General features: G+C 46.7%; 1 protein-coding gene across 4 annotated transcripts in view; it reads right to left on the bottom strand.

Moving 5' to 3' along the window:
- The window catches only part of LOC120950334 (ankyrin repeat domain-containing protein 12), a 28,927-nt gene extending 9,727 nt beyond the window's left edge, over window positions 1-19,200 (bottom strand). Inside the window, exons 1-4 of one of the 4 annotated variants that reach the window (XM_040368299.2) lie at window positions 17,890-19,200; window positions 8,222-8,755; window positions 786-1,044; window positions 4-316 (exon numbers count right to left, since the gene is read on the bottom strand). In XM_040368299.2, the coding sequence (XP_040224233.2) occupies window positions 4-316; window positions 786-1,044; window positions 8,222-8,629 (980 nt within the window). In that variant the 5' untranslated portion in view covers window positions 8,630-8,755; window positions 17,890-19,200. Of the gene's footprint in view, window positions 1-3; window positions 317-785; window positions 1,045-8,221; window positions 13,715-17,233 lie in introns of those variants that run through there. The other 3 variants (XM_040368302.2, XM_040368301.2, XM_040368300.2) reach the window with 3 other exon arrangements.
- Window positions 19,201-20,873: the final 1,673 nt, after the last annotated feature.

Genomic DNA, 20,873 nt, shown 5'->3' with positions numbered 1-20,873 from the left:
TACTTATCGGCACTTTCGACGTGAGCCCCAGCTTTTATCAAAGCCAGCACAGCCTTGGCCGAGCCGGCGGATGCTGCCCACAGCAGCGGTTGTCGGCCATCCTTATCCTCTACTTCCACCGAAGTATCAGGATGGTTCAGGAGCGTGTTCAGTATCTCGAGCGCCAGCTTGGCCGAGGCGCGTGCCGTCTTGCCCTCGTAGTTGGCACCGCACATCTGGGCGGCATAGTGCAGCGGGCTGCCCCCGTTAATGTCCGGCGTGGACACATCCGCACCGGCTGCCAGGACGGCGCGCAGTGCCTCCACCTCACCGCACACTGTGAAAGCGAAACGAAACAGACAGGGTTTAGTGCGCGGTAGCCCTCCCACTGGCGGGTGTAAATGATGCCTTCCCTCCCGACGGAATGGTTGCGCTTTCTCACAAAACAACAACGCACCGCGCGCGCGAATATCGATTTAATATGGCTTGCCGTTACTCGGCAATATTCGGCAGTGAGCGCACCACTATTGCTGAAAAGTATAAATTACTTCTGCTTTTGACGGGCACGACCATAGCACGACCCTACCATTTGATGAGCAACTGTTTACCAAATAATCTACATCTCACATACAGCGCCACGATCGTTTCCAAGGAAATGAGTAATTCGATAACAATCAGATGAACTTCGTAGTGAGCAAAGTTTACTCAAAATTTAGATCCGCGCAAATTTGGATGACTCCCGTAGGCAGGTTCCAAATGAGGTATAAATGTTCACTACACCAATGCTCAAAACTGAGCCCACTTACCGGTTGCCCAGTGCACCACCGAATGTCCCTCGTTGTCGAGTGCGTTCACATCCGCCCCGTTCGCTAGCAGCAGATTGACCAGCTGCAGGTTTCCCTGTATTACCGCCAGATGCAGCGGCGTAAATCCATCCTCGTCCGCGGACTCGATCAGCTCGGGCGCTACCATGGCGACGCTCGCGGCCGCAGCAATATCCTGCGCACTGCTGCAGTAGTGTAAGGCACTTTTGTTGCTCCGATCCCGTCGATGTACGGCGCTGGGCTGAAATTGGAACCAAAACCAAATGCACTAATTAGTAGGTTCATACTACATGTTTGATTAAACTTTAGTTTTTCGAATGTAAATGAATATATCTTCACTTTTAAACACATTCAGTGAAACTAGCAGGAGTTCAGCAGTTTACAGAGCAGTTCGGACATCTTTTTTCGCGGAATCCTTCGGAATATAGCCAACTTTTTAACCTGTTCCGCGAAACACCTTACTGTTTGGACCACTCACTAACAGCTGTATGACCCCCGATTACGATGCCGGAAGATGTGCTATCCGAATGCGGCACTGTGCGGCCGCTGTGTTTACTTCCTGGAAGCGCTGTGACATTGGTGACGCTCGACTCGACGAGTCACCCAAAAAATCCAATCGCAACGAAAGCAGCCGCCCACAACCGGTGCCTTTGAAGTGAACGTTATGTTAAGCTAAGACTCGGGACAAAATAACACATCGTGTTGGGACTGTATTCGTGTGCGGCGGTCCCTGTTGTGCTGCCAGGCAACGGTTGCCAAGGGTGAACGAGTCGACCAGCACCGTCGGAAAGTTTGTTTGGTTCTGCAACCCGACACAAAACCCGACGCCAAGCGTCAACAAAACAACACTACCAGTCAGATCCGCGTAAGATACCGTCGACGAAGGATGTTGTTGGCTGGTGTTTTCTTCAAAATATCAGTTATTTGGTCGAATTAAAAAAAATCTAGATTTTTGGAACATTAATGAACAGGGTATGTTTATTCTTATCTCATCAACTTATCCTATCCTATCCAGCGTCTTGACAATTGACAACGGGAACTCATTGAACCAGTAGGACAAGTTCATCCTTACCACATCCGTGCAAGGTTGGTACAGGTAAGGTTCACCGCGCTGAGTATATGCCGTGGAGTTCTCTGCCGAAAACCCGCTGCACGATGCCATTCAACGTCCTCGACCCCATAACGGCACCCGGCTGTCCTCGCCGTCTATCAGTCTGGGCGGTTATGGCTGTCAATGGCACCGGCGACGAATTGAAATGTCCCTATGAATCAACAAACGAACGAAGCGCGGCTGTCGAGCAGCTGGCATTCTTCGCGAATGGTACGGTAAAAAGAGAAATAAAAAAAAACACCAGATACCTCGAAGCGGATCGTGCGGTAGTGCGCCGTGAATTATTAACGACCCCGGTTTGACGACAAACCCCGTACGGGTGGGGGGGGGGGGGGGGGGGCGGGGGGAAACGGGACTACACCAAGTGCCGTGCAGTTGACGGGCATTATTTCCCACTTGCTCCCGTCGATGATGCGCTTTGGTTGCATTTTCCATTCCGCTTTTCATTCCATTTCATTTCGTCCCTCGGGTCCCTGGAATGCTCGCCCAGCCGTACCTGCCCGATATATCTCCTTTTGCGCTCTCGACCCGATTGCATGCCACTAACACTAGCACCAGGGTTCATTCAGCCAGAATGGATGGATTTGAAGGTACACAGCTACCCGGTGGTGTCGGCGGTCTGGCTCTTTAGCCATTCGAATGCCAATGCCAATCGAGTTTAACTCACCGCCATCGCCACCGCCGAAAAACAGGGCTGATTGGTGTTTTTGACGGCATACTCTTGCATATTCATCATGGAAACGCTTTGAAATTGCATTCCTACGCCAGTTGTGGTGAAAGGTAGTGAATGGTAGAAAATCGGTTCATCGAAATGCATCGCTAGAGAGTGCGAGATTGCGATCTGTTCGGTGCAGGTGATGCGATACATCTGCTCGGTACGGTTTGGTTTGCTTCGTGTTTATGAAAAATATATGATTAATAATTTCCCGGAATCAAGTGAAATGGTGCGAGAGTACAGCCGGTTGGTTGAATAGTTAAGCATTTAACGAGGGATTCATATATGGCTGAGCTTCGATTCAGCTCATGGAATTGATTCCATAAAAGTACTTCTCAAGCCAATAAAAAACGACTCAACATAGTAGCTAATAGCCAAATTAGTTTAGTAGACATTTTCTCTATTCAAATAAACCATTTTTACTCACGTATAACTTATAAGTTGATTTAAATATGCTCAACTGTTGATTGATAATCAACTCCGACAACGATCCAAGACTATTTACAACGTTTTCCGCCACTCTACCAAACCAAAAGCGCTACTAAATGAGACAGCTCGCCTCGAGAAGGTTTCGCCTAATTGGAGCGGCCCAGAGCGCCAATCTCATCCGCCCAGTCTGAAGCGGAAGCTACACAGTCTGGGCAGCAGCACAATTCAGCGGAGGATTGCCTTGTCAACTGGGTCATTCATCCTTGTTTACCATCAACAAGAGACCGATTATACCGGACAGCCTATAATTCAATACGCCTTCTTCGAGCCTTCGAGGCCTTCCTAGCCTGGGTCCGGGCAGCAATTCTGCCGTGCCGAACCGAGCGAAGTTATCGAACAAAGGTTACAGGCACCAGACAATAAGAACCGGTGACGGCAGAAAGAAAGGCGACCACGCACGACACTAGCCGGTGGCCATAAATAAATCTTAACCCCCTTGCTGACTTCCTGTGCTTGCCGAAAAGTGAGCGAAAGCCTATGCCAAATGCTTTGCAAATAATGTCTCGCGGGATAAATGAGCTTTTTCGCTTTTTCCTCGGTTTTGCCGTGCTCTGGTTTGCTCCTGTACACCAATACACGTTGACAAATCCACTGCGTGCGTCATGGAGAACGTCTCGCTTTAGGACCGGCGTGCAAAATCCTGAAAGAATGATGCGATCCGTTCGCATACATCCATCAAAATGTAAAGGATATTATTGACTGGAGCGTAATTTCTTTTAATCGAACCGGACATCCTTAATCCGGTATCATCAATTAGGACGGGCAACAGCAGCAGATATGGTCTAATCTTACCACGAAGCGACGCACGGCCAAAAAACATAACAACCCTGCCTAGAGATACTCTCGTAAGGCTATGTTCTAAATCAAATTCCATGGAATAAAGCGATCGGATTATGGCTCAGAGTGGGTGGGTAGACGATAACAAGGAAAAAAAAGAACACGAAGCGCTAGGACAAACCAAGATCCAAGTAAAGGAGATTTTTACTTGGTCGCTCCGTTTTTCTTTAACGGTTGAGTGGGAAAGAAAATTGAAAAATTCTTCACTTTCCAGCCTGTTCCACCACTCCTGGAGAGGTTTGAAGTACTCTGTAGCTCCTACCGGAAGCTTCGAAATAGATAAAATTCCATCAATGTCGCCGGAAACTAACATAGTACAACGGTTCGCTTCTACCCCTGGCGCAGGATGCTACTACGCTCACTTCTGGTTGGACGAACGTTTATACCTTGCAGGCCTGCGTGTGCACGGAAGTCAAACAAACGCTCTAGATTCGATCATACGGCGACGTGTTTGGATGTGGATTTTTATATCCAAACTCCTGTCTATATCACGAGTGTGTCCGAATTTTTGGGCAACCAACTTTGTAGCACAACAGCCACTCCCGGATTCATTCGTAACATCCGTTCAGTAAGCAGCGCCAATGGCCAACTTGATCAAACAATGGTTCGGCCGATGAATGCCGCTAGTGCTTCGGATGAAATGGCGGTTGAAGACATATGCGATAGCCACCTCAAGACCCGTGTGCACGTAGCGAACCAGCATATTGCCCGACTGGGATTTTGTCGGTGCCCAGTGTCCCCCAAATAATTCCCCGTGGACAAATCTGAACGACAGAACGGTGTGTTTGCTTCTGAGCGATGCAAGGAACGTCACGTATCCTTTTTTCTGAAAACTCCACCTTACTCTTCTTGCTCTCTATCGCACTCTTTTTCTCTTTACCTTTCTCTTTACCTTTCTCTCTATCTCTCGCGGATTCGAATACGCCCAACACTTATAAAACGGAAAATGACCCCAAAACAAGGCTTGTTTTGTCAAACTCCTAAACCAATTGATGTAATGGGTTTCCAGACGGCCTTCGCAACCAACTTTGACTATGCTGGTGCGCCCGGGGTACTACTGTGAAACCCAGCACTGCCGGTCCCAGGACGGATTGGAGTGCCTTTCCTGGACAAACAACGGAACAGAAAGACACACCTACATTTGCTGTAACAAAGCAGCCACCGTCTATTAGCTCTTGGTTTGATACCGTCCACACCGGAGTCGTCCATTCCATGTGGGTTCTGAGCGAAGCAGGCAAGGGACTCTGTTTGTTTTATCCCCGTTTGCGTGGCGATTTATCGACAGCAGGCATCCCTTGCTGTCTCCGATACTGAAGCAACACGGGACCTTGTACGACTGCCCTTAGGAGATTGGATGAGTGCGTGAAAGGAGTAAATGGTGAGTGCTAACTTGTGTAATTTACGATACATTACTATTGTCTACGACGTTGCGTTCGGTTCGGCTATGGTTTGATTGACTGTGATGACCACGAGACATTATGAAGTCATGTGCTACGAACAATACAAACTCTCTTGTTTCAATTTATTCTTAATTTTCTCTTTTTATAATTTATTACTTTTGAACTTTTTGATGAAAAGTTTGTTCTGGTTAAATAAAATTACAAAATTAATTTTAAAAGAACATCTTCTAATGTTTTCAAAACATTTGCTCAACAATCCATAATTCACTTCCGACACTCAAATTGCTTTGCAGCTCAACTCCCCCTTGTAGTGATCATCGTTTCATGCCTTTCCTTCCAGCAAGATTGATTCAATTGCATCACTCAGAACATTTCCCTGCTATACAACTTTGCAAAGTAACTCTAACAACTGCACCGATTTGCTTGCTCGTTTTGCTAAGCGTCCTTTCGAGAAAAGGTTGAAAGGGAAGATATCCGTGGTACCCAACACCACTAAAATATGACCCATTCACCGCAATCCACCTATACGAGGTGGCTTTGCGCACACGTGAGGAGAGGTACCTCCCCCCCCCCCCCCCCTTCTGACAATCCTCATGCAAGATGCAAACGCGCAAAGCTCGTGAAGCATACAAGCGGAAGATTATCGATAAAATGCTCTCCTGCTAGTGGTGCGCTACCGATGTTACGTGCCTTGCAGGCCGGGGCGTTCATGCGAAGAATGTATCGTTTTGTAGCGTTCCATTTTCATCGATACCCGGGAGCTACAGATGCCACTTTGATCCTCACAACACACACACACACACACACACACACACACACACACACACACACAAACGCCGGAGCGGCAGTTACCAAAGATGCAAAGATGCAACGATAGCGATTGCTTCAACGTAACGGCATGAAAGGGGTAGGTAAGGCAATGCGTAGTGTGGGCATCGATCGAACGCGATTACGTTTCGCATACCAGAAGTCATCGACTTGTGCACAACGGTGGAATGATAAGAAGCCTTTATCTCTCTCTCTGTCTCCTTCTCTCTATTTTCCTCTTTCAGCCGAGAAATAGATACAAGCACCGGAAGCGAAACGATAAACGATGTTTGATGTAATCTTTCTATTTGTTGACATACGCACCAAAGGAATGGTAATGTAAGGTTGTTTCGACTTCTCTTTCAAAAGCGAGTCTGTGCTGCTGGCGGAAAGGCACCATTCCATATGTTTTGATATTAGGAATAAATATAGTTGATAAACCCTTTATCTCTTCCATTTATCGTATTTTTCATGGCAGCAATCGATGGATGTGATTCACAAAGTTCTTATAGTTTGCATCCAATTTTTATAAGTTAGTAAATACGATGACATATAACATAAGATATTTTTGTTGACAATTTATTGATTCCACATAAAGACCTCGATCAATCGACCAACAAAAACCACTCATTTGAAAAAATTAAATACTTGGTTCTTCTTCATCTACTACTTGGCGTAACGTTTTTTGGGGACATGGCGGCCTATACAGTTTTTCGAGACTTCAGTACCACGCAGCCGAATAGTCATTTCTTGCTATGGAGGAACAGTTCATTCTAGATTTGAACTTACGATGGGATTGTTGTTGATTTTTGTGAGTTGACGACTGTACCACTGAGCCAACCCAAGCTCGGTAAAGACTTCCATATCTGTTCTGTTTCACACATTTCTACCATCTACAACTTAGCAGCAATGTTTTCAAATATTTATTCTGTACGTTTTATCCAAACTTTATGGAAATTGTATCCGTTTACTAACGTTTCTACCTAAAAACAGCTTCTCAAATGAAACGGATAAAACCTCACAGTGACAGCTGACATAACATACGTGTAGCTTTGTGAGTGATCACAAAGTCATATGAAATTGAATCACAGAGTACCTCATATCTGCTCTTGAAATGGGACGTGAAGTCAGCGGAAACGACAATCTAATAAATTCTGATATTATTTATATTTTACCGCTAACAATACAACGGTGACAGTAAGTTCATATGTATTTTTTCCTACAATTGAACGCGTCATCTTGCAAAATGACAATGTGTGTGTGTTTTTTTTAATCCCGTTGGAACGTGTTCCAACAAGTTCTCACAACTGTCGCTGAGAGTGATTGACTTTAAAATCGTTTTATAGCGATATAATAAGCGCTTATTCTCGTGACAACTACAGTAGAGGTTACAGAAGCTTCCAAGAAAACATTATAAGAATAGAATTGCTTGTTAAAGGATGACACGCACCTCACATTCATTGAATTTATCAATTTTGATAATGCAGTATCATTGTCCTGATGCTCCAGCGAGTCCAATAAATTCAAAAAGATGCTGTTTTCGTAACTCAATTATAGAACGAACCTATATTTTCTTGATGTGTCAACTTTAACAGATTTGCTGAAAACACGGAGAACGAAGAAACGAAATGGATTCCAATAATTGCAAAATAGACTTTGAAGCTTCCCTGTGCTCGTTTTTCCTTCTGTTCCATCGAGTACTACCCTCCTATTGGCATTCGGACTAACTATTTCCACAACAAAAGCGGAATTCGCAAGTGGATCACGGGCAGGAACGCTGATTAGGAAATCCAGATTGATGATACCGGGTTTTGCTGCATGCCCGCCGTGTCCGAGTGATTCAATCGCCACTTTACTTATTAAAGCTAACGCGTAGCTGTCCCGCAACCGTTCGAATCGGATAATCATTGCTGGATTGCCCGGGGAGGATGGTGGAAAAGTTTAAACGTCTGCACAATGCCCACAGCGGGACAATGCGAAACGCAACAGCGCTAACGAGTGAAACGAAAGGGGAGCAGAATGGGGTGTGGGACGGGGAGCAAAACAGAATATCTCTCACCTTTTGTCGCAGCTCCTTCAATATATCACCGGTAAGACCCTGCTGGCAGGCGTACATTAGCGAGGTACATCCCTCGGCCAGCCGCTGGCTGTCGGCCGGTTTTGCCGTCCGTTTCGTTGGATCCTTCTCCTTCGGAAGCGCACGTGTATCGGTGGTCGGGGGCTTTTCACCGCCGGTTTTGGGCCGCTGGTACGAGACGCTCGCGATCGGCGGAAGCGCAAACGTTACGGCCGTCTTGGGGGACGGTTCGGGCGAGCCGGGCGACGGCGACGGCGGCTCGACCGTCACCACCAGCACGTCGTCCCGTGCCTGGTCCTTAAACTTGACCGTGTGCTTGGCGGTGGACTTTTTCTTCACCTTCACTGGCGAACCGGCCCGGCGGGTTCGGGGTTCACTTCGCGGCTCCATTTATCGCCCCTGCTACCGCAGGCGGGCAGGCACTTTTCATTTTCTGCCTCACGGTTGCTGCCTAACGCACGCTGGGAACGGGACACGCACTGCAGTACACCGGTTCGACGCACACCGGTGCCGTCCCTATCCATTTAGGATGCTCATGCGAAATGGGAATTGGGTGGGAAAGGAGATGGCAGCGTGGGAAGAAATAATTACCTAATTGCACTGTAAACGGCAACAATCTGACCCTTCTGTTGTGGGACGTTTGATGTGCATCCCTGATGTGCAAAGGCACTATTACGACTGATGTTTTATCAGTCGTTTAGAGTTTCTGGTTCTGTACACGGTTATTAGTTCTACACTTTCTTGTCGATCTTATTTTTAATTAAAATGCTTAACTACAGAAGCTTCTGGCCTGCTTCGGTATAACTTACAACAATTTCACAAGAATTTTATTCTTGCATTTAAATGCTGTAACACTTTCATCGCAATCGATGTAGTTCCTTTTAAATATCGCAAAAAGGAAGTGCAAATTCTAAGCTTTCCACACATTATACATAGCTAGAACGTATCACATCAATTTGAAACCTTGGATTGGGAAATGCAACTGCCCTGAAGGCGAAACAGTTTGTAAAAATATACAGTATCAGCACCAGTAAAAAATTGATAAACTTGTTACAAGCAGCGTTTACATAAGGGTTATGGTTTAAGAACAAAATAAAGCCTTTAATTACGATGACGTAGCTACAGTGAAAGTACTTGCAACAAATCGTCTTGTTGATATCCCCATATAAACAGTAGTAAGCTTTCCATTTCCATCAAAATTACAATTTATCTTCAATAGTATGCAACCAACTTTCAACACTTTAATGCACTACTGACCTTCTAGTTGTATCTGCGCGTAAGCCCCACTAGCTGCACAGATAGTCCCACACCAGAGAACATCAATCAACTACGAAAATGTGTGAACAGCATCCTAAACCCACCGCCGAGCGAGCACTGCAAGCACCATTTCTTCGGCAAATTGTAATTAATACCGTCCGTTTTCCCATTCCAGCGGGTTTCGTGTGCTTTTACGACCGCGCTTACCACCACCGCCGACTTCCATGTCTCTTCCGCGCGGCCACACGAGCCAAGGCGAGACTTACGAGAGCACGTTCTATTGCTAGCCCGGCAGTAGCGTAAGAAACGCTTCGCAAGTTCTCGCAGTCGATTAACTACGAGTTTAATTTATCATCATTATCGATGGCGATCAGATATTATTTGGCGCTCTTTTCCCTCCACCTCCACCCCCCATTCAAACCAGCTCAAGGACCGCTAGTATGCACTGCCACCGGGTTTACAACTTGCCGTACTTCGCTTCACTGTGGGCTGGGTCTGTAGCGCGAACGTCAGCGCCATTTGGATTTGTGCTGATGACAGCAGACACTCCCTCCCCACAATTACTCCTTTCCTTCGCCCCATTAGTGGTCTCGTTGTTTCGACCGTGGTTGAAATATGTTACACTTTTGGCGAGCAGCAAAGGGGGAAAGGGATGTTCTACATTCTGCCTTGAGGCCGTGATGTAACGCGCTCTAGCACGCAGTTAGTCCACGGTGGACGAAATGGTTGTCGGCTGTCAGGTGGTGCACGTGTGCTACATAAATATTGATTCCGAAACCATCGTCAAGGCACTGATTAAGAAAAGGGAGTCAAGGCTATCCGTCCGGCGAGTGTTCCGTTCGATGCATCCGATTAGAGCGGGCCACCCAACAGACCCAGGCGCTCGGCCCATCAAGATGCGGAGCGACAAAAGCTAAACCTGTGTACCGGCAATTAACCTATATTCAGGGTAGGTGTATTCAACAGCTCCGGTGTCCCGGTAGCACGCCGAGCACCGACGTAGCCTTGTTTGCTCTCCAAAAACATAGCCCCGCCCGGAGGTGTAGGCTTCATTATGCAAACCGTTCAAGGGTGCCCAAATAGCAGGTCGACCGCAGGCGCTGGTACCAGAAACCCTCGGACACCGGCGGACTTCCCGCAGGAAGTGATAAATCACTGGAGACTACACTAATGCTGCGCCGATCGGGAACTGTGCCACTACAGTGCACAGCAATTTTACAGCCCTCGTTTTGTTGTTTCCTCTCAAATATTCGTTTCGGACTTCGATCGAAGTAATGCGGGATAAGTGGGCCGTATTTCGGTAAGTCTACCATAGACAGCATTGAGCTAGTTGCATCGAGCAACCATTGTACCGCCAACATCCGAGCACTCTCTGCTCTGCTTGTTTGAAGATGGTCAAAGATCACAAAACGAACTTCAGTCCGGCAACCCAACCAACGAGGCCACTCATATTTCCGTATCACGGCCAGTAATCGACCAGATACATTAATTAATCGATGGATGGATTATGTTTGAGCCGGATGGTTATGCTTGCCGGTTCTTGCTTTCCCAAACCCACAGTCTGCGTTATTCGATAGCTGGCAGCTCATGCTTCTCGTTCGGCTCAGCTGTAGTATGGTTTCGGGAAGAGTGGCTGGATTCGATTTCTGCTGTACTGGCTGAAGAGACTCAGCGAGAGCAAACTGCCGGAAGTCGATCGAGTTGAGTCCTCTGGATGGTCCATGTCCATGCACGTTTTAGTGGCTTACAAGTGACACTGTACGCTGCACAGCACGTTCGCCGAGCTGGAGAGCAAATTATGAATCGATACAAACGATATCTTACGGTCGCAACGCAAATGCAACTGATCCAACAGCTATCGATCACAATTAGCAAACAATTAGATCGGATGTTTATTAGTATTGTCCGTCGTTGGTTGGTTTCACTACTTGTGGCTCTCTGCAAGGAAAGTAGCTTTGTGATAGGAGTGATAGTATTACGATTTTAAGGCATTGCTTTCAACTTGTGAACTGACTCATTCCATCAAATTGTGTAACAGACAATGACAAAAATTCTTTTAAATTACAAATACTCTATTCCCGTCCTACTCCTCCTCAGGGCGCAGGAAGTAATTCTCATTTGATCCGTTTTACTACATCAATAGCTTTTAATAACTAGCTTCACATATTTGTTCGCTTCCTGCTACAAGCGGTGGACCCAATACCGGTCCCTTCGATTACACCGTGAGGAACATCAGTGAGTACACCAGTACGGAAGCATCCATTACGAAAGGGCAGTAAAGCATCGATTGAAGAAAAAACTATGTTATTAAGTTCCAGCAGATGTATTAATCCATCGGTTCATTTTTTCCCCCCGAAGCATACCGTAAGCGTACATGAGGAACAGAGTCTTTACAACAACAAAAAAGGGGACTGAGCATGAGCATGAGCCACTACTATCCGGAACAGATTAAGCGAAATGCGATCCGCACCAAACTGCTCCGGCCACTCGACTCGCAGCCGGAGCCGCACAAGGACCAATCAAGTACGAAGCGCGTGGAATAAGCAAACTCCCGGGGAAAAAAAAATCCCGCCCGAGAGCTGGCGAAAGCTTGCATCATCTCCGTTCTAATTTTCTCGCTCCGAAGATGAAAGCTAAATGTTTCGACATCCTTGCGTAAAATGTTCTCCACATCCTCTCCCCTTGTCCGACCAAGCACGGTATGTTCATGAGTGAACGTTGAATGGTAGACATGCTGTAAATCTTTAATAAATTCCCATTATGTTTTTATTTTTTTTTTGTGCTCCCATTCTTGTGTCAAATACGCTGAAGGAGGATCGGGTTTTCGAGCGAGAAAATGAAGCTAGTGAAAGGTGCGCTAAGCTTTGGAGCGTGAGAAGAAAGGGAAAAAATAACTGCTGGCAAGTTTTTAAGCGTAAGAAAGTACCGATCCTTTCCAACGCTACTACCTTTACCGTTCGCTACATTCCACAGCAATGGCAGCGTCAGCAGAAGATGAAGCTACAAAAAAGCACCCACTAGCGAGAGTTTCTACTAAGTGAGCTACAAGAATGAAGCATCTGCTAGAGCGCTTGCATTATTTTGTGCAGGAAAATTCTCCATTAAACTTGCGTCTGCGTTCGTTTTTTCATTTTTTGCTTTTTCCTCAAGAGTATTTATTTACACAACTCATGGAATAACTCAGAGAGCAGCAGTTTCTTCTGTATCGTTTCCGTCGGGAGCATCGCACCAGCTACCAACAATCAAGCTGCGGAATGTAAAACGTAGCGGCTTCCCACAGAGGTAATGCTTTAAATTTGAACCATGCACCAACAGCAGATTGTCATGGCTTCTGGGTGCAGAACGAGAGCTTTGCTCGCTTGCCACCGTCCTCGCCAGCCGCGGTGACATTCGGTGGCCCCGATAAAATACGATCCAAACGGTGCGCTCTATTTTCAAGCACCATGCGCGCTCCAGTGCTCCATTCTTCTGCAATAACCTTTTCGAGAATTCAAACACGTGTCACTGCCGTCAGATTAGCCTTTGATCTTTCTGGTGCGGGCTATCGTTTTTCGATAGTGTCGTGCTTGTTGTGCAAAACCATGTCGGAAACCTATTTCGAGACGTGTAGTGTTACTTTCGTTCGGTGGAAAAATAGCGTAAACACCCTTCAAACTGGCATTGCAATAAAGCCTGTGACCTGTGCAAATGACGTACAGGCACGCTGACTGTGGCGACAATGTCTTCTATCAAAGCGCACATATCTCAAGCAACGTGCCATTTATATGGACTGGTTTTATTTTCATTTTGATAATATCTCATCCTGTGGAAAATAATACCACCTATCACAATAATAGTCTTATTACGCTGCGCGTATTTCTTGCGAGACCTCGTTAACCTGATTTCCCTTTCACAATGTTATCAGCTCATCCGAAGCGAAGAAAGCTACACACATACTGTATCGAAACGCAAGCTTCATTGCTGCACATTCTATTAATTATTCACCTTCATCACATCATAGCTTTTATGGCATTGGGAGACGGTAGTCAATCTTTTCCACCGCAGCAACCGCGCAGCACCATAAATCACGGAAAAACACACACACCGAGCATGGTTTCGGCCAGAATTGTCCATCAGCAAGATTTGTATCTCCGTCCGATGCAAACAACATTGACCAACTCCGACATGACAAATCCTATTTTGCGCTTTTTCCACTCCCTCGTCCTCCCCCCCCCCCCCCCCCCCGGCCTTTTGTACATATGGTGCTATTTTCCATTCACCAATTCACCAACCGGCTAGGCGGCAGGAGAGCAAAATGAATAATTTATTTCACTCGAAGCTATACGCCCGGCGAGCTTGGCGATGGAAAACAAGATGATGAATATTTTCCTCTTTCCTCCCCTTCCCTCTCCTTCATTTGTCCATTCTCTGCTCCCCTTGCAACAATTTTCGCAGTCTTCAGTGTTTTGGTACTTTTTTCTGTGTGCTGTATGGCATTTTTTCTTTCTGCCTTGTTCCAAAAATCTATTTCTTATTTCACGAATCCACGTTATCTTGTACATCTGCTTTCTTGTCCGCACTGTTTTGCGCTGCTGATTTCGTGTATCCTCTCCCTTTTTTCGCTTTATCCAGTTGCGTATATATGTTGATTTAACAATGTGTGTGTGTGTGTGTGTGTGTGTGTGTGTGTGTGTGTGTGTGTGTGTGTGTGTGTGTGTGTGTGTGTGTGTGTGTGTGTGTGTGTGTGTGTGTGTGTGTGTGTGTGTGTGTGTGTGTGTGTGTGTGTGTGTGTGTGTGTGTGTGTGTGTGTGTGTGTGTGTGTGTGTGTGTGTGTGTGTGTGTGTGTGTGTGTGTGTGTGTGTGTGTGTGTGTGTGTGTGTGTGTGTGTGTGTGTGTGTGTGTGTGTGTGTGTGTGTGTGTGTGTGTGTGGTTTTTTGTCTTTTTCTCATCGTCGGTAGGGAACGCTCGCTCTCGACAATCATCAAAGTCAGTCCTGGGCTATAAGGGAGCTTAAATTGATGTTGCGAATAACACACCAGCCGATGGAACAAGCTCGGCCAAAAGTTTTGTCATTTTCATTAGAAAGTTTGGTCCATTTCGTGGAAAGCAGCGAAAGGGAAGGAGAAAGATGTGTTTTTGTTTAGATATTTTTCAACCACCCAAGCTTGCCCATGTACCCTCCTTCATGCACTGTTTGATTCTGCTTGTTGCCAGTGTTTGATCTCGCGAGAGTAAGCATATTTACAGTGCTGCTCATGACATAAAATGCCATCTTTTTACTGAGCTTTCGTATGAGTATGATTGTTGTACCACAACAGAAATCAAAATAAATAAATCCTACCAAATTGTACATCAAACCTCGTATCAAACGAAAATATATTCAATAAATCTGGTTGCATACTTTATGAGAAAAAAATGAAAATCTCCCAATCGATTCATAACTTTGAACAAAACTAATCCGCCACGCTTGCTGCATGCACTACCGGGCGTCTCCATCCACCGGAAAGTCGGTATCGTTTCGTATAAATCTTCGCTTTGATTAAACATGGGAACGAACGCTATCCCAGCCGATGGGTGTATGAGATTTATAACGCAAGCTTTCTTACTCGACCACACATACTCGTGAGTGTGTGTGTGTATGTAAAAGTTTTCCCCGATGTGCGCTTGTGGAAAGCAATTTGCGCTCGAGGCGGAAAATATCAATGCGATTTAGAAACATGCAAAGTGGGTCGAAGTCAACCAACTATTGAGACTCGGTACAGCAGGCTATCAGTTTGCCTTCTCCATTCCGATTAGCAGCACCATCCCTGCCCACCGGGGACGATTGTCTGCGTACCGACCTCGACGCACCGCTTGCCTGTTGGTTGCGGCAGTGCGTGGTGTTGCGTTGATTATACTCTTGGGATGAATTATACATGCTTACAGCAGGTTGAATAATTATGAACGAGATATTTATAGTTACAATGTGCCCGTTTGTTCCTAACCTTACCGTGTGTGCTTATTAGCATGGAAATTTATCAAACAATAACTTATCCAAGGCAATTTGTAATAAGAGTAATTGTACAAAAAAAGAGAAACGACCAGCTTCAATGGGTGAAATATTGCATTGCAAAATTTTTAAAATGTATTGCAACAACGCTCCAATTTATAACACACCAACGACGGCGACAAAACTTTGCCAAACCTTGCTAACTTTGAGCAATATTTCCTTGTCACCTTGCAAGCGCGCGCGCGCATTTAGTTTCGTTCGAAAACTACAAACTATCGCAATACCTTCCCAGCAGATCGTCACCGGCACTAAGAACTATCGCAATACCTTCCCAGCAGATCGTCACCGGCTCCGCAAGGTGCACCGTTTCGCTATGCTTTGAAACATATTTCTCACCCAATACATAACGTGAAATATATCGCCCGTTACAGTGTGAACACTGCAAGCCCTTTTATAACGAGCCAAACAAAACAACAGCAAAAAAACGAAGCAAAAGAAGCAAGAAACAACGCACACCCTCGCCGGTAACGGTTATTCGGGCAACATCTTTCTCCGTATCCGGTGGCACGGTGCTTCAAAGCAAAACCATATTTCGGTGCCCCTGTTTGATTGTCTGTTTGGCAAGGGCATGGTTGATTTTGCTTTCCCGACAAACATACCCGCACACACACACACACACACACAGCTCGCACGGGAATTTCGAGCCTTTACCTTGACTGTGGCCCTGTGCCGAGCCAATAACTGGCAATCGGTTGACTGTCAATTCGATATATATTCTGGAATTTTGTGAATCACGACACACGGGGCCCGTTCGCCCTACAACCTGCAAACGAATTCCACCTTGAGCTGTTTTACCAGCCAAGGTGTGCTTGTGGGGAGGGGTGTGCAGTTCAGGACCACATCAGCAAACGTGGCTCCGTGTGCCGTAAGCAGCGTTTTGTTTGAACTTCGCCATTGAGGGGGCCTTGCTGACTTTACGTTCGCTTTTTTTTGTTGTTGTGCCCTTTCGCATGAAGCATTTCGCAGCATAAAAAAAATACGGTAGGCTTGCAATGGCAAGAAAATAGCATCACAGCAACACGCTCACCAACACAGCCACAAATAAACCTGGCGAAAGAATTCCGCCAGCCGTTCGTACCGTCTGAAAGTCCGAAACAAGCGTGATGATTGGGTTTGAATCAATTTTGCCAAGGAAATTGGCGAGCAACAACCGCATCCATGCTGCCTTGGCAGGTGACGGAATCGCGCGGAATACGGGTGTAAATAAAATACATCCACAGGCACGGGAAAAGCTGGCCGTATCTCCGGGAACGGAAAACGGTAACAGTTTGTAAAGCAACAGCATGTGCCATATCGTTACATAAAACGCTCCGTAGTGGGGGGATAATGCCGATACAAGCAAACAAAAAACAAAGAACGGAGGGCAGGGGGCAACAATACCTTCCATTCGCAAATTGCAAATTGAGAAAATTCTCCTGCACTTCATCATTCCACGGTAGGGGCTGGGGGAGGGGAAAGTAAATCGCGGCCTAATATTAAATTGCGCGAAAGCGGCGCACAGCGCAAACTGCCCCAGATACATTTTCGGCGTTTCGTGCTGCCGATGGTGCTAGACACGGGGCTGGTGCTTGTGCTTACCGAAGGTGATAAACGAAATAGGCGGTATCAGTGCTAGTGGTAGACCTCACCGACTCCGAAAAGTGTACCAGAAAGAGAAAAGAATGCAGAAGACGGAGAGAGTGAAAAAATAACTTGCCTGACTTGCTCACCTGTAGGGAGTATAGCGTTCACAAAACGAGTTCAAAGAAAAGGAAAAATAAAGCCTACAGTCACAGAGGATCCGGCAAGGGATTCGCAGGCACTAACTGGATAACACCTTTTTTTGTTTTATGGTTTCAAACAAATATAAAGCAAAACTATGCCACCAGCCCGAAGGAATCGGGTGCTGGACAGCGCGTAATTGGGTCAACTACAGTTCCCGGCATGGCCGCGCTAAGGTTCGATCGGAAAGCTCCCCTTTTGCTGGACGATAATCGATTAAGCGGTTTTGCTACGGGAATCACTAGCACAGGCGAACTACTCACTACGGCTACACTGTACCTTTTTATCAAAGCGCTTCCAATGCTATTTACATTACGGAACCTGTTTGGAACGCTTCACTTGTTTGCAAACGTATCTGTTGCAATTTGATAAAAAAAACACTACAAACACTTGATTCCCCTAAATAACTTCACAAAAACTTTACAAAGATTCCAATTGGATCTGAAAAATCAAATCCCTTCCCACTAGGATGCAGCAAAAATCCCTCTAAACAACAGATTAAATTGCAGCAAAATTGCCTTCATCGAACACATTGCCTGTATCACAATACACCGAGGCACACATACACACAGGATGTAGCAAAAAAAAACAAGATCACTCACACACACACACACAGCACAGCACGCGCGCGCGGCCACTATTGGAAGCACACTGTACGAGCGAGCGGGCATAAAACACGGCCACACCAGGCAGCACACCGCGAGGTCCGAAAGTGAAACCCACCCGTCGTCTAGTGGAGTAAACTTTTGACTGACACAATTCGCCGCCAAAGTTCAGACAGCGACCGATGCCGACCCAGCGCACCACCGATGCTCGCTGGGAGACCTCCGCAAGGCCGGAAGAGCCGAAGTACCGACCGCGGCCACCCTGCGCCCCGCAACAACAACAACAAAAAAAAGGCCGGAAGCTTCGGTTGTTGTAGTTTGAGCACGCCGCAGCGTGTTGGTGTTGGTGGTACAGGGTACCCACCCCTGTTTCTACTACAAGTGGCGCCGTCCCACTGAACTTAACCCGTGTGCAAACGGTGCCCTTATTCGCTCGCGGCCCTAGACTGTATCGTTTAATCAGCCCCGGCCTGTGCAGGGGTGGGTGGCACAAGCGAGACAGCTTGCTTGGCAGCGCGAGGAAAGCAACAAACGCCGACCGTAGTAGCTGGGAGAGAAAAATCGAACCCATCGATGGGGTAGCCCCCAACCGGTGCCCAACCAACCAGCACCAGTCATCGATGAAAGCGGAAAACTTGCCCCGGAAGCCTTTGCCATTGAGAGGTGTGTGTGTGTGTGGGGTGTGTTTTTTTACAAAGCGTTCAAGGAAAATGGTTGCTGCTCCAACTGAGACCGTGAGCCCCATGGCCCCTTGCAAGAGCCCTCTGCATACCGACACTTCAGCACACACAGGTGTGACAGGATTGACAAGTGCGTGTAAGAGTGTGTTTTGATTTACCCACACCTACTCAAACGCATGATTGAAAAAGTCCTCCAAAGCTTTGGCCCACCGTTACTGCGTGACAGGCGCCTGGGAGTGGTACGCGGAAGACCTTAACTGGCAACTGGCAATGAATGCAAGACTTTTCGCAAAGGAAATTTTGTGGTCGAGGGAGGGAGGATGGGGAAAAATATTTGCATAATCTCATTCGCAACACCCGGCGCCGCGCTGGTCCCACTGGAATCTGGTTACACACACACACTGCGGCACTGTGCTACACAACATCCAGTAAGTCAGCATTGCTTTAATGAAAGCACCCCGCGCACTGCACCTTTGCTTCCAACGCGAAACCTCTACACCTTTTCCACTACGACATCCACCTAGCCCGAAAAGGGGTGATGTTCACTTCGTCCGTTTTGTATGCAAAGCAAAGAGACGGTTTCGCCGTTTTCCTACAAAACGACGTGTAAATATGTTTGCGAAAATTACTTGAACGTAGTGTAAATTGCATTTTAATGCTGGCTTGCGTTGGGATGCTTTTCTGGGACAGGGCTTGTGCCTTCCTCTCCCTGCTTTACCACCTGCTTAGAAACTCGCGTGAAGCTCTCGCCAACTTTCACTCCCACCTGATTGCCCGCTTTGTTCGTCCGGGCCGGTCGGGAGAAGGCGCGTGAAAACGCGGTCACCTGCGCGTCCGTTTTGTTGGTCAGCCTGGTCCAAACACTGGGTAGCCAGGCAACACACCAAGCGCTTCCCCCGTCCATTTCGGACCATCGGTGCTCTCCGGGAGTGTGTGTGCGCGCGTGTGTGGCCCATTAGTGAGTGGCCAGAACAAAAAAGGTACTACACTCACCCCACACATACACACGCAGCCACAACTATCGAGCGGACCTGACCATGAAAAATCCGCCCGACATTCGGACCATGCAGGCCTTTGGCGGACGCCACCAGCTCCAGCTCCAAGCGGGCGATGAACGCTTAATGGAGCTTTCCATCCGTTGAAGGTGATGGAAGGTAGAATAAATTATTTCTGCCTGTTGTGACCCGTTGCAGTGAACCCGGGCGCAACGGGCCCGAGATAAATATAGCAACATGAGACGGTGACGGGATCGCTGCGTTAACTTTAGCTTCTTGGCCATTCAGCTTTAGCTGCTGCGATGAAGTGGCCACGATGATGACGGTGATGATGTGAAGCGTTATAAAGATTACGGGACGGTGCTCGGTGAATGATGTTTTTATTGTGTTTGATTCTATGAATCCTCAGCTAGGCTCTATAGACTTATTGATCGACACATAAGTCAACAATCATTCTTCAATGAAGGCACAAGTACCACCAAACAAGCTTCCTGTATTTAAAAAAAACACACACACACACAAACTTGCAAGCTTTTCAGAACCTTGCACCCGGAGCCTATTTCGCTTCTGAACATTTTCTGCTTAGCTTCTTCTTTTGGCTCAACAACCGTTGTCGGTCAAGGCCTGCCTGTACCACTACGTGTGGGCTTGGCTTTCAGTGGCTTTCTGCTTAACTGACATAAATTAAAACAACCAAGCAATTACAAGCAGAACTCTTTCACTTCAAACAACATTTCCAGTTGACAAAAATGTTTTGCCAGCATATCATTGCTGAATAATGGGCTCCATTACCTTCCGCCTGCTACGAAACTTTCATATCGTGATAATGACACGTTCGTTCGAAATCGTTCACTTCTTTGAAGCGAGTGCATCGATCGAAATTGCCAAACAGCAATCACTATCCATTGTTACTTTTAATTGCTTTCCCAATCATTGCATACAATCGTGCGCACCACTGACAGTTATCGCGCTATCGTTGTGTGCGGTGATGCGTACGACACAATTGCCTGGCTATCAGACATGATTCGGACGAGCGGCGAGAGCAAATTGTAAAAAAGTTGATTTTTATTAATGAAGTAACATTTAAGAATTCTGCTGCTTGCATGCCCGTCAGTCTTTCCTAAAAGCTACCAAAGCCATACAGTATTATTCAAATGGGGTGCATTTCACGCACAGCACCAATACTATAAGTAGGTTTAGAAAACTGGGTTTTGTGCCCGTTTTTCCAACGCTCTCTGCGGATTTGGAATGCACGCTATCTGCTATCTGCCACATTTGATAAACATTACTGCGGAATTGAGGTGAGAC

Source organism: Anopheles coluzzii, chromosome 2 (assembly GCF_943734685.1).
Source record: "Anopheles coluzzii chromosome 2, AcolN3, whole genome shotgun sequence".
Taxonomy (NCBI): domain Eukaryota; kingdom Metazoa; phylum Arthropoda; class Insecta; order Diptera; family Culicidae; genus Anopheles; species Anopheles coluzzii.
The sequence above is the reverse complement of the archived record's forward strand: the minus strand, read 5'-3'. Positions and strand labels throughout refer to the sequence as shown.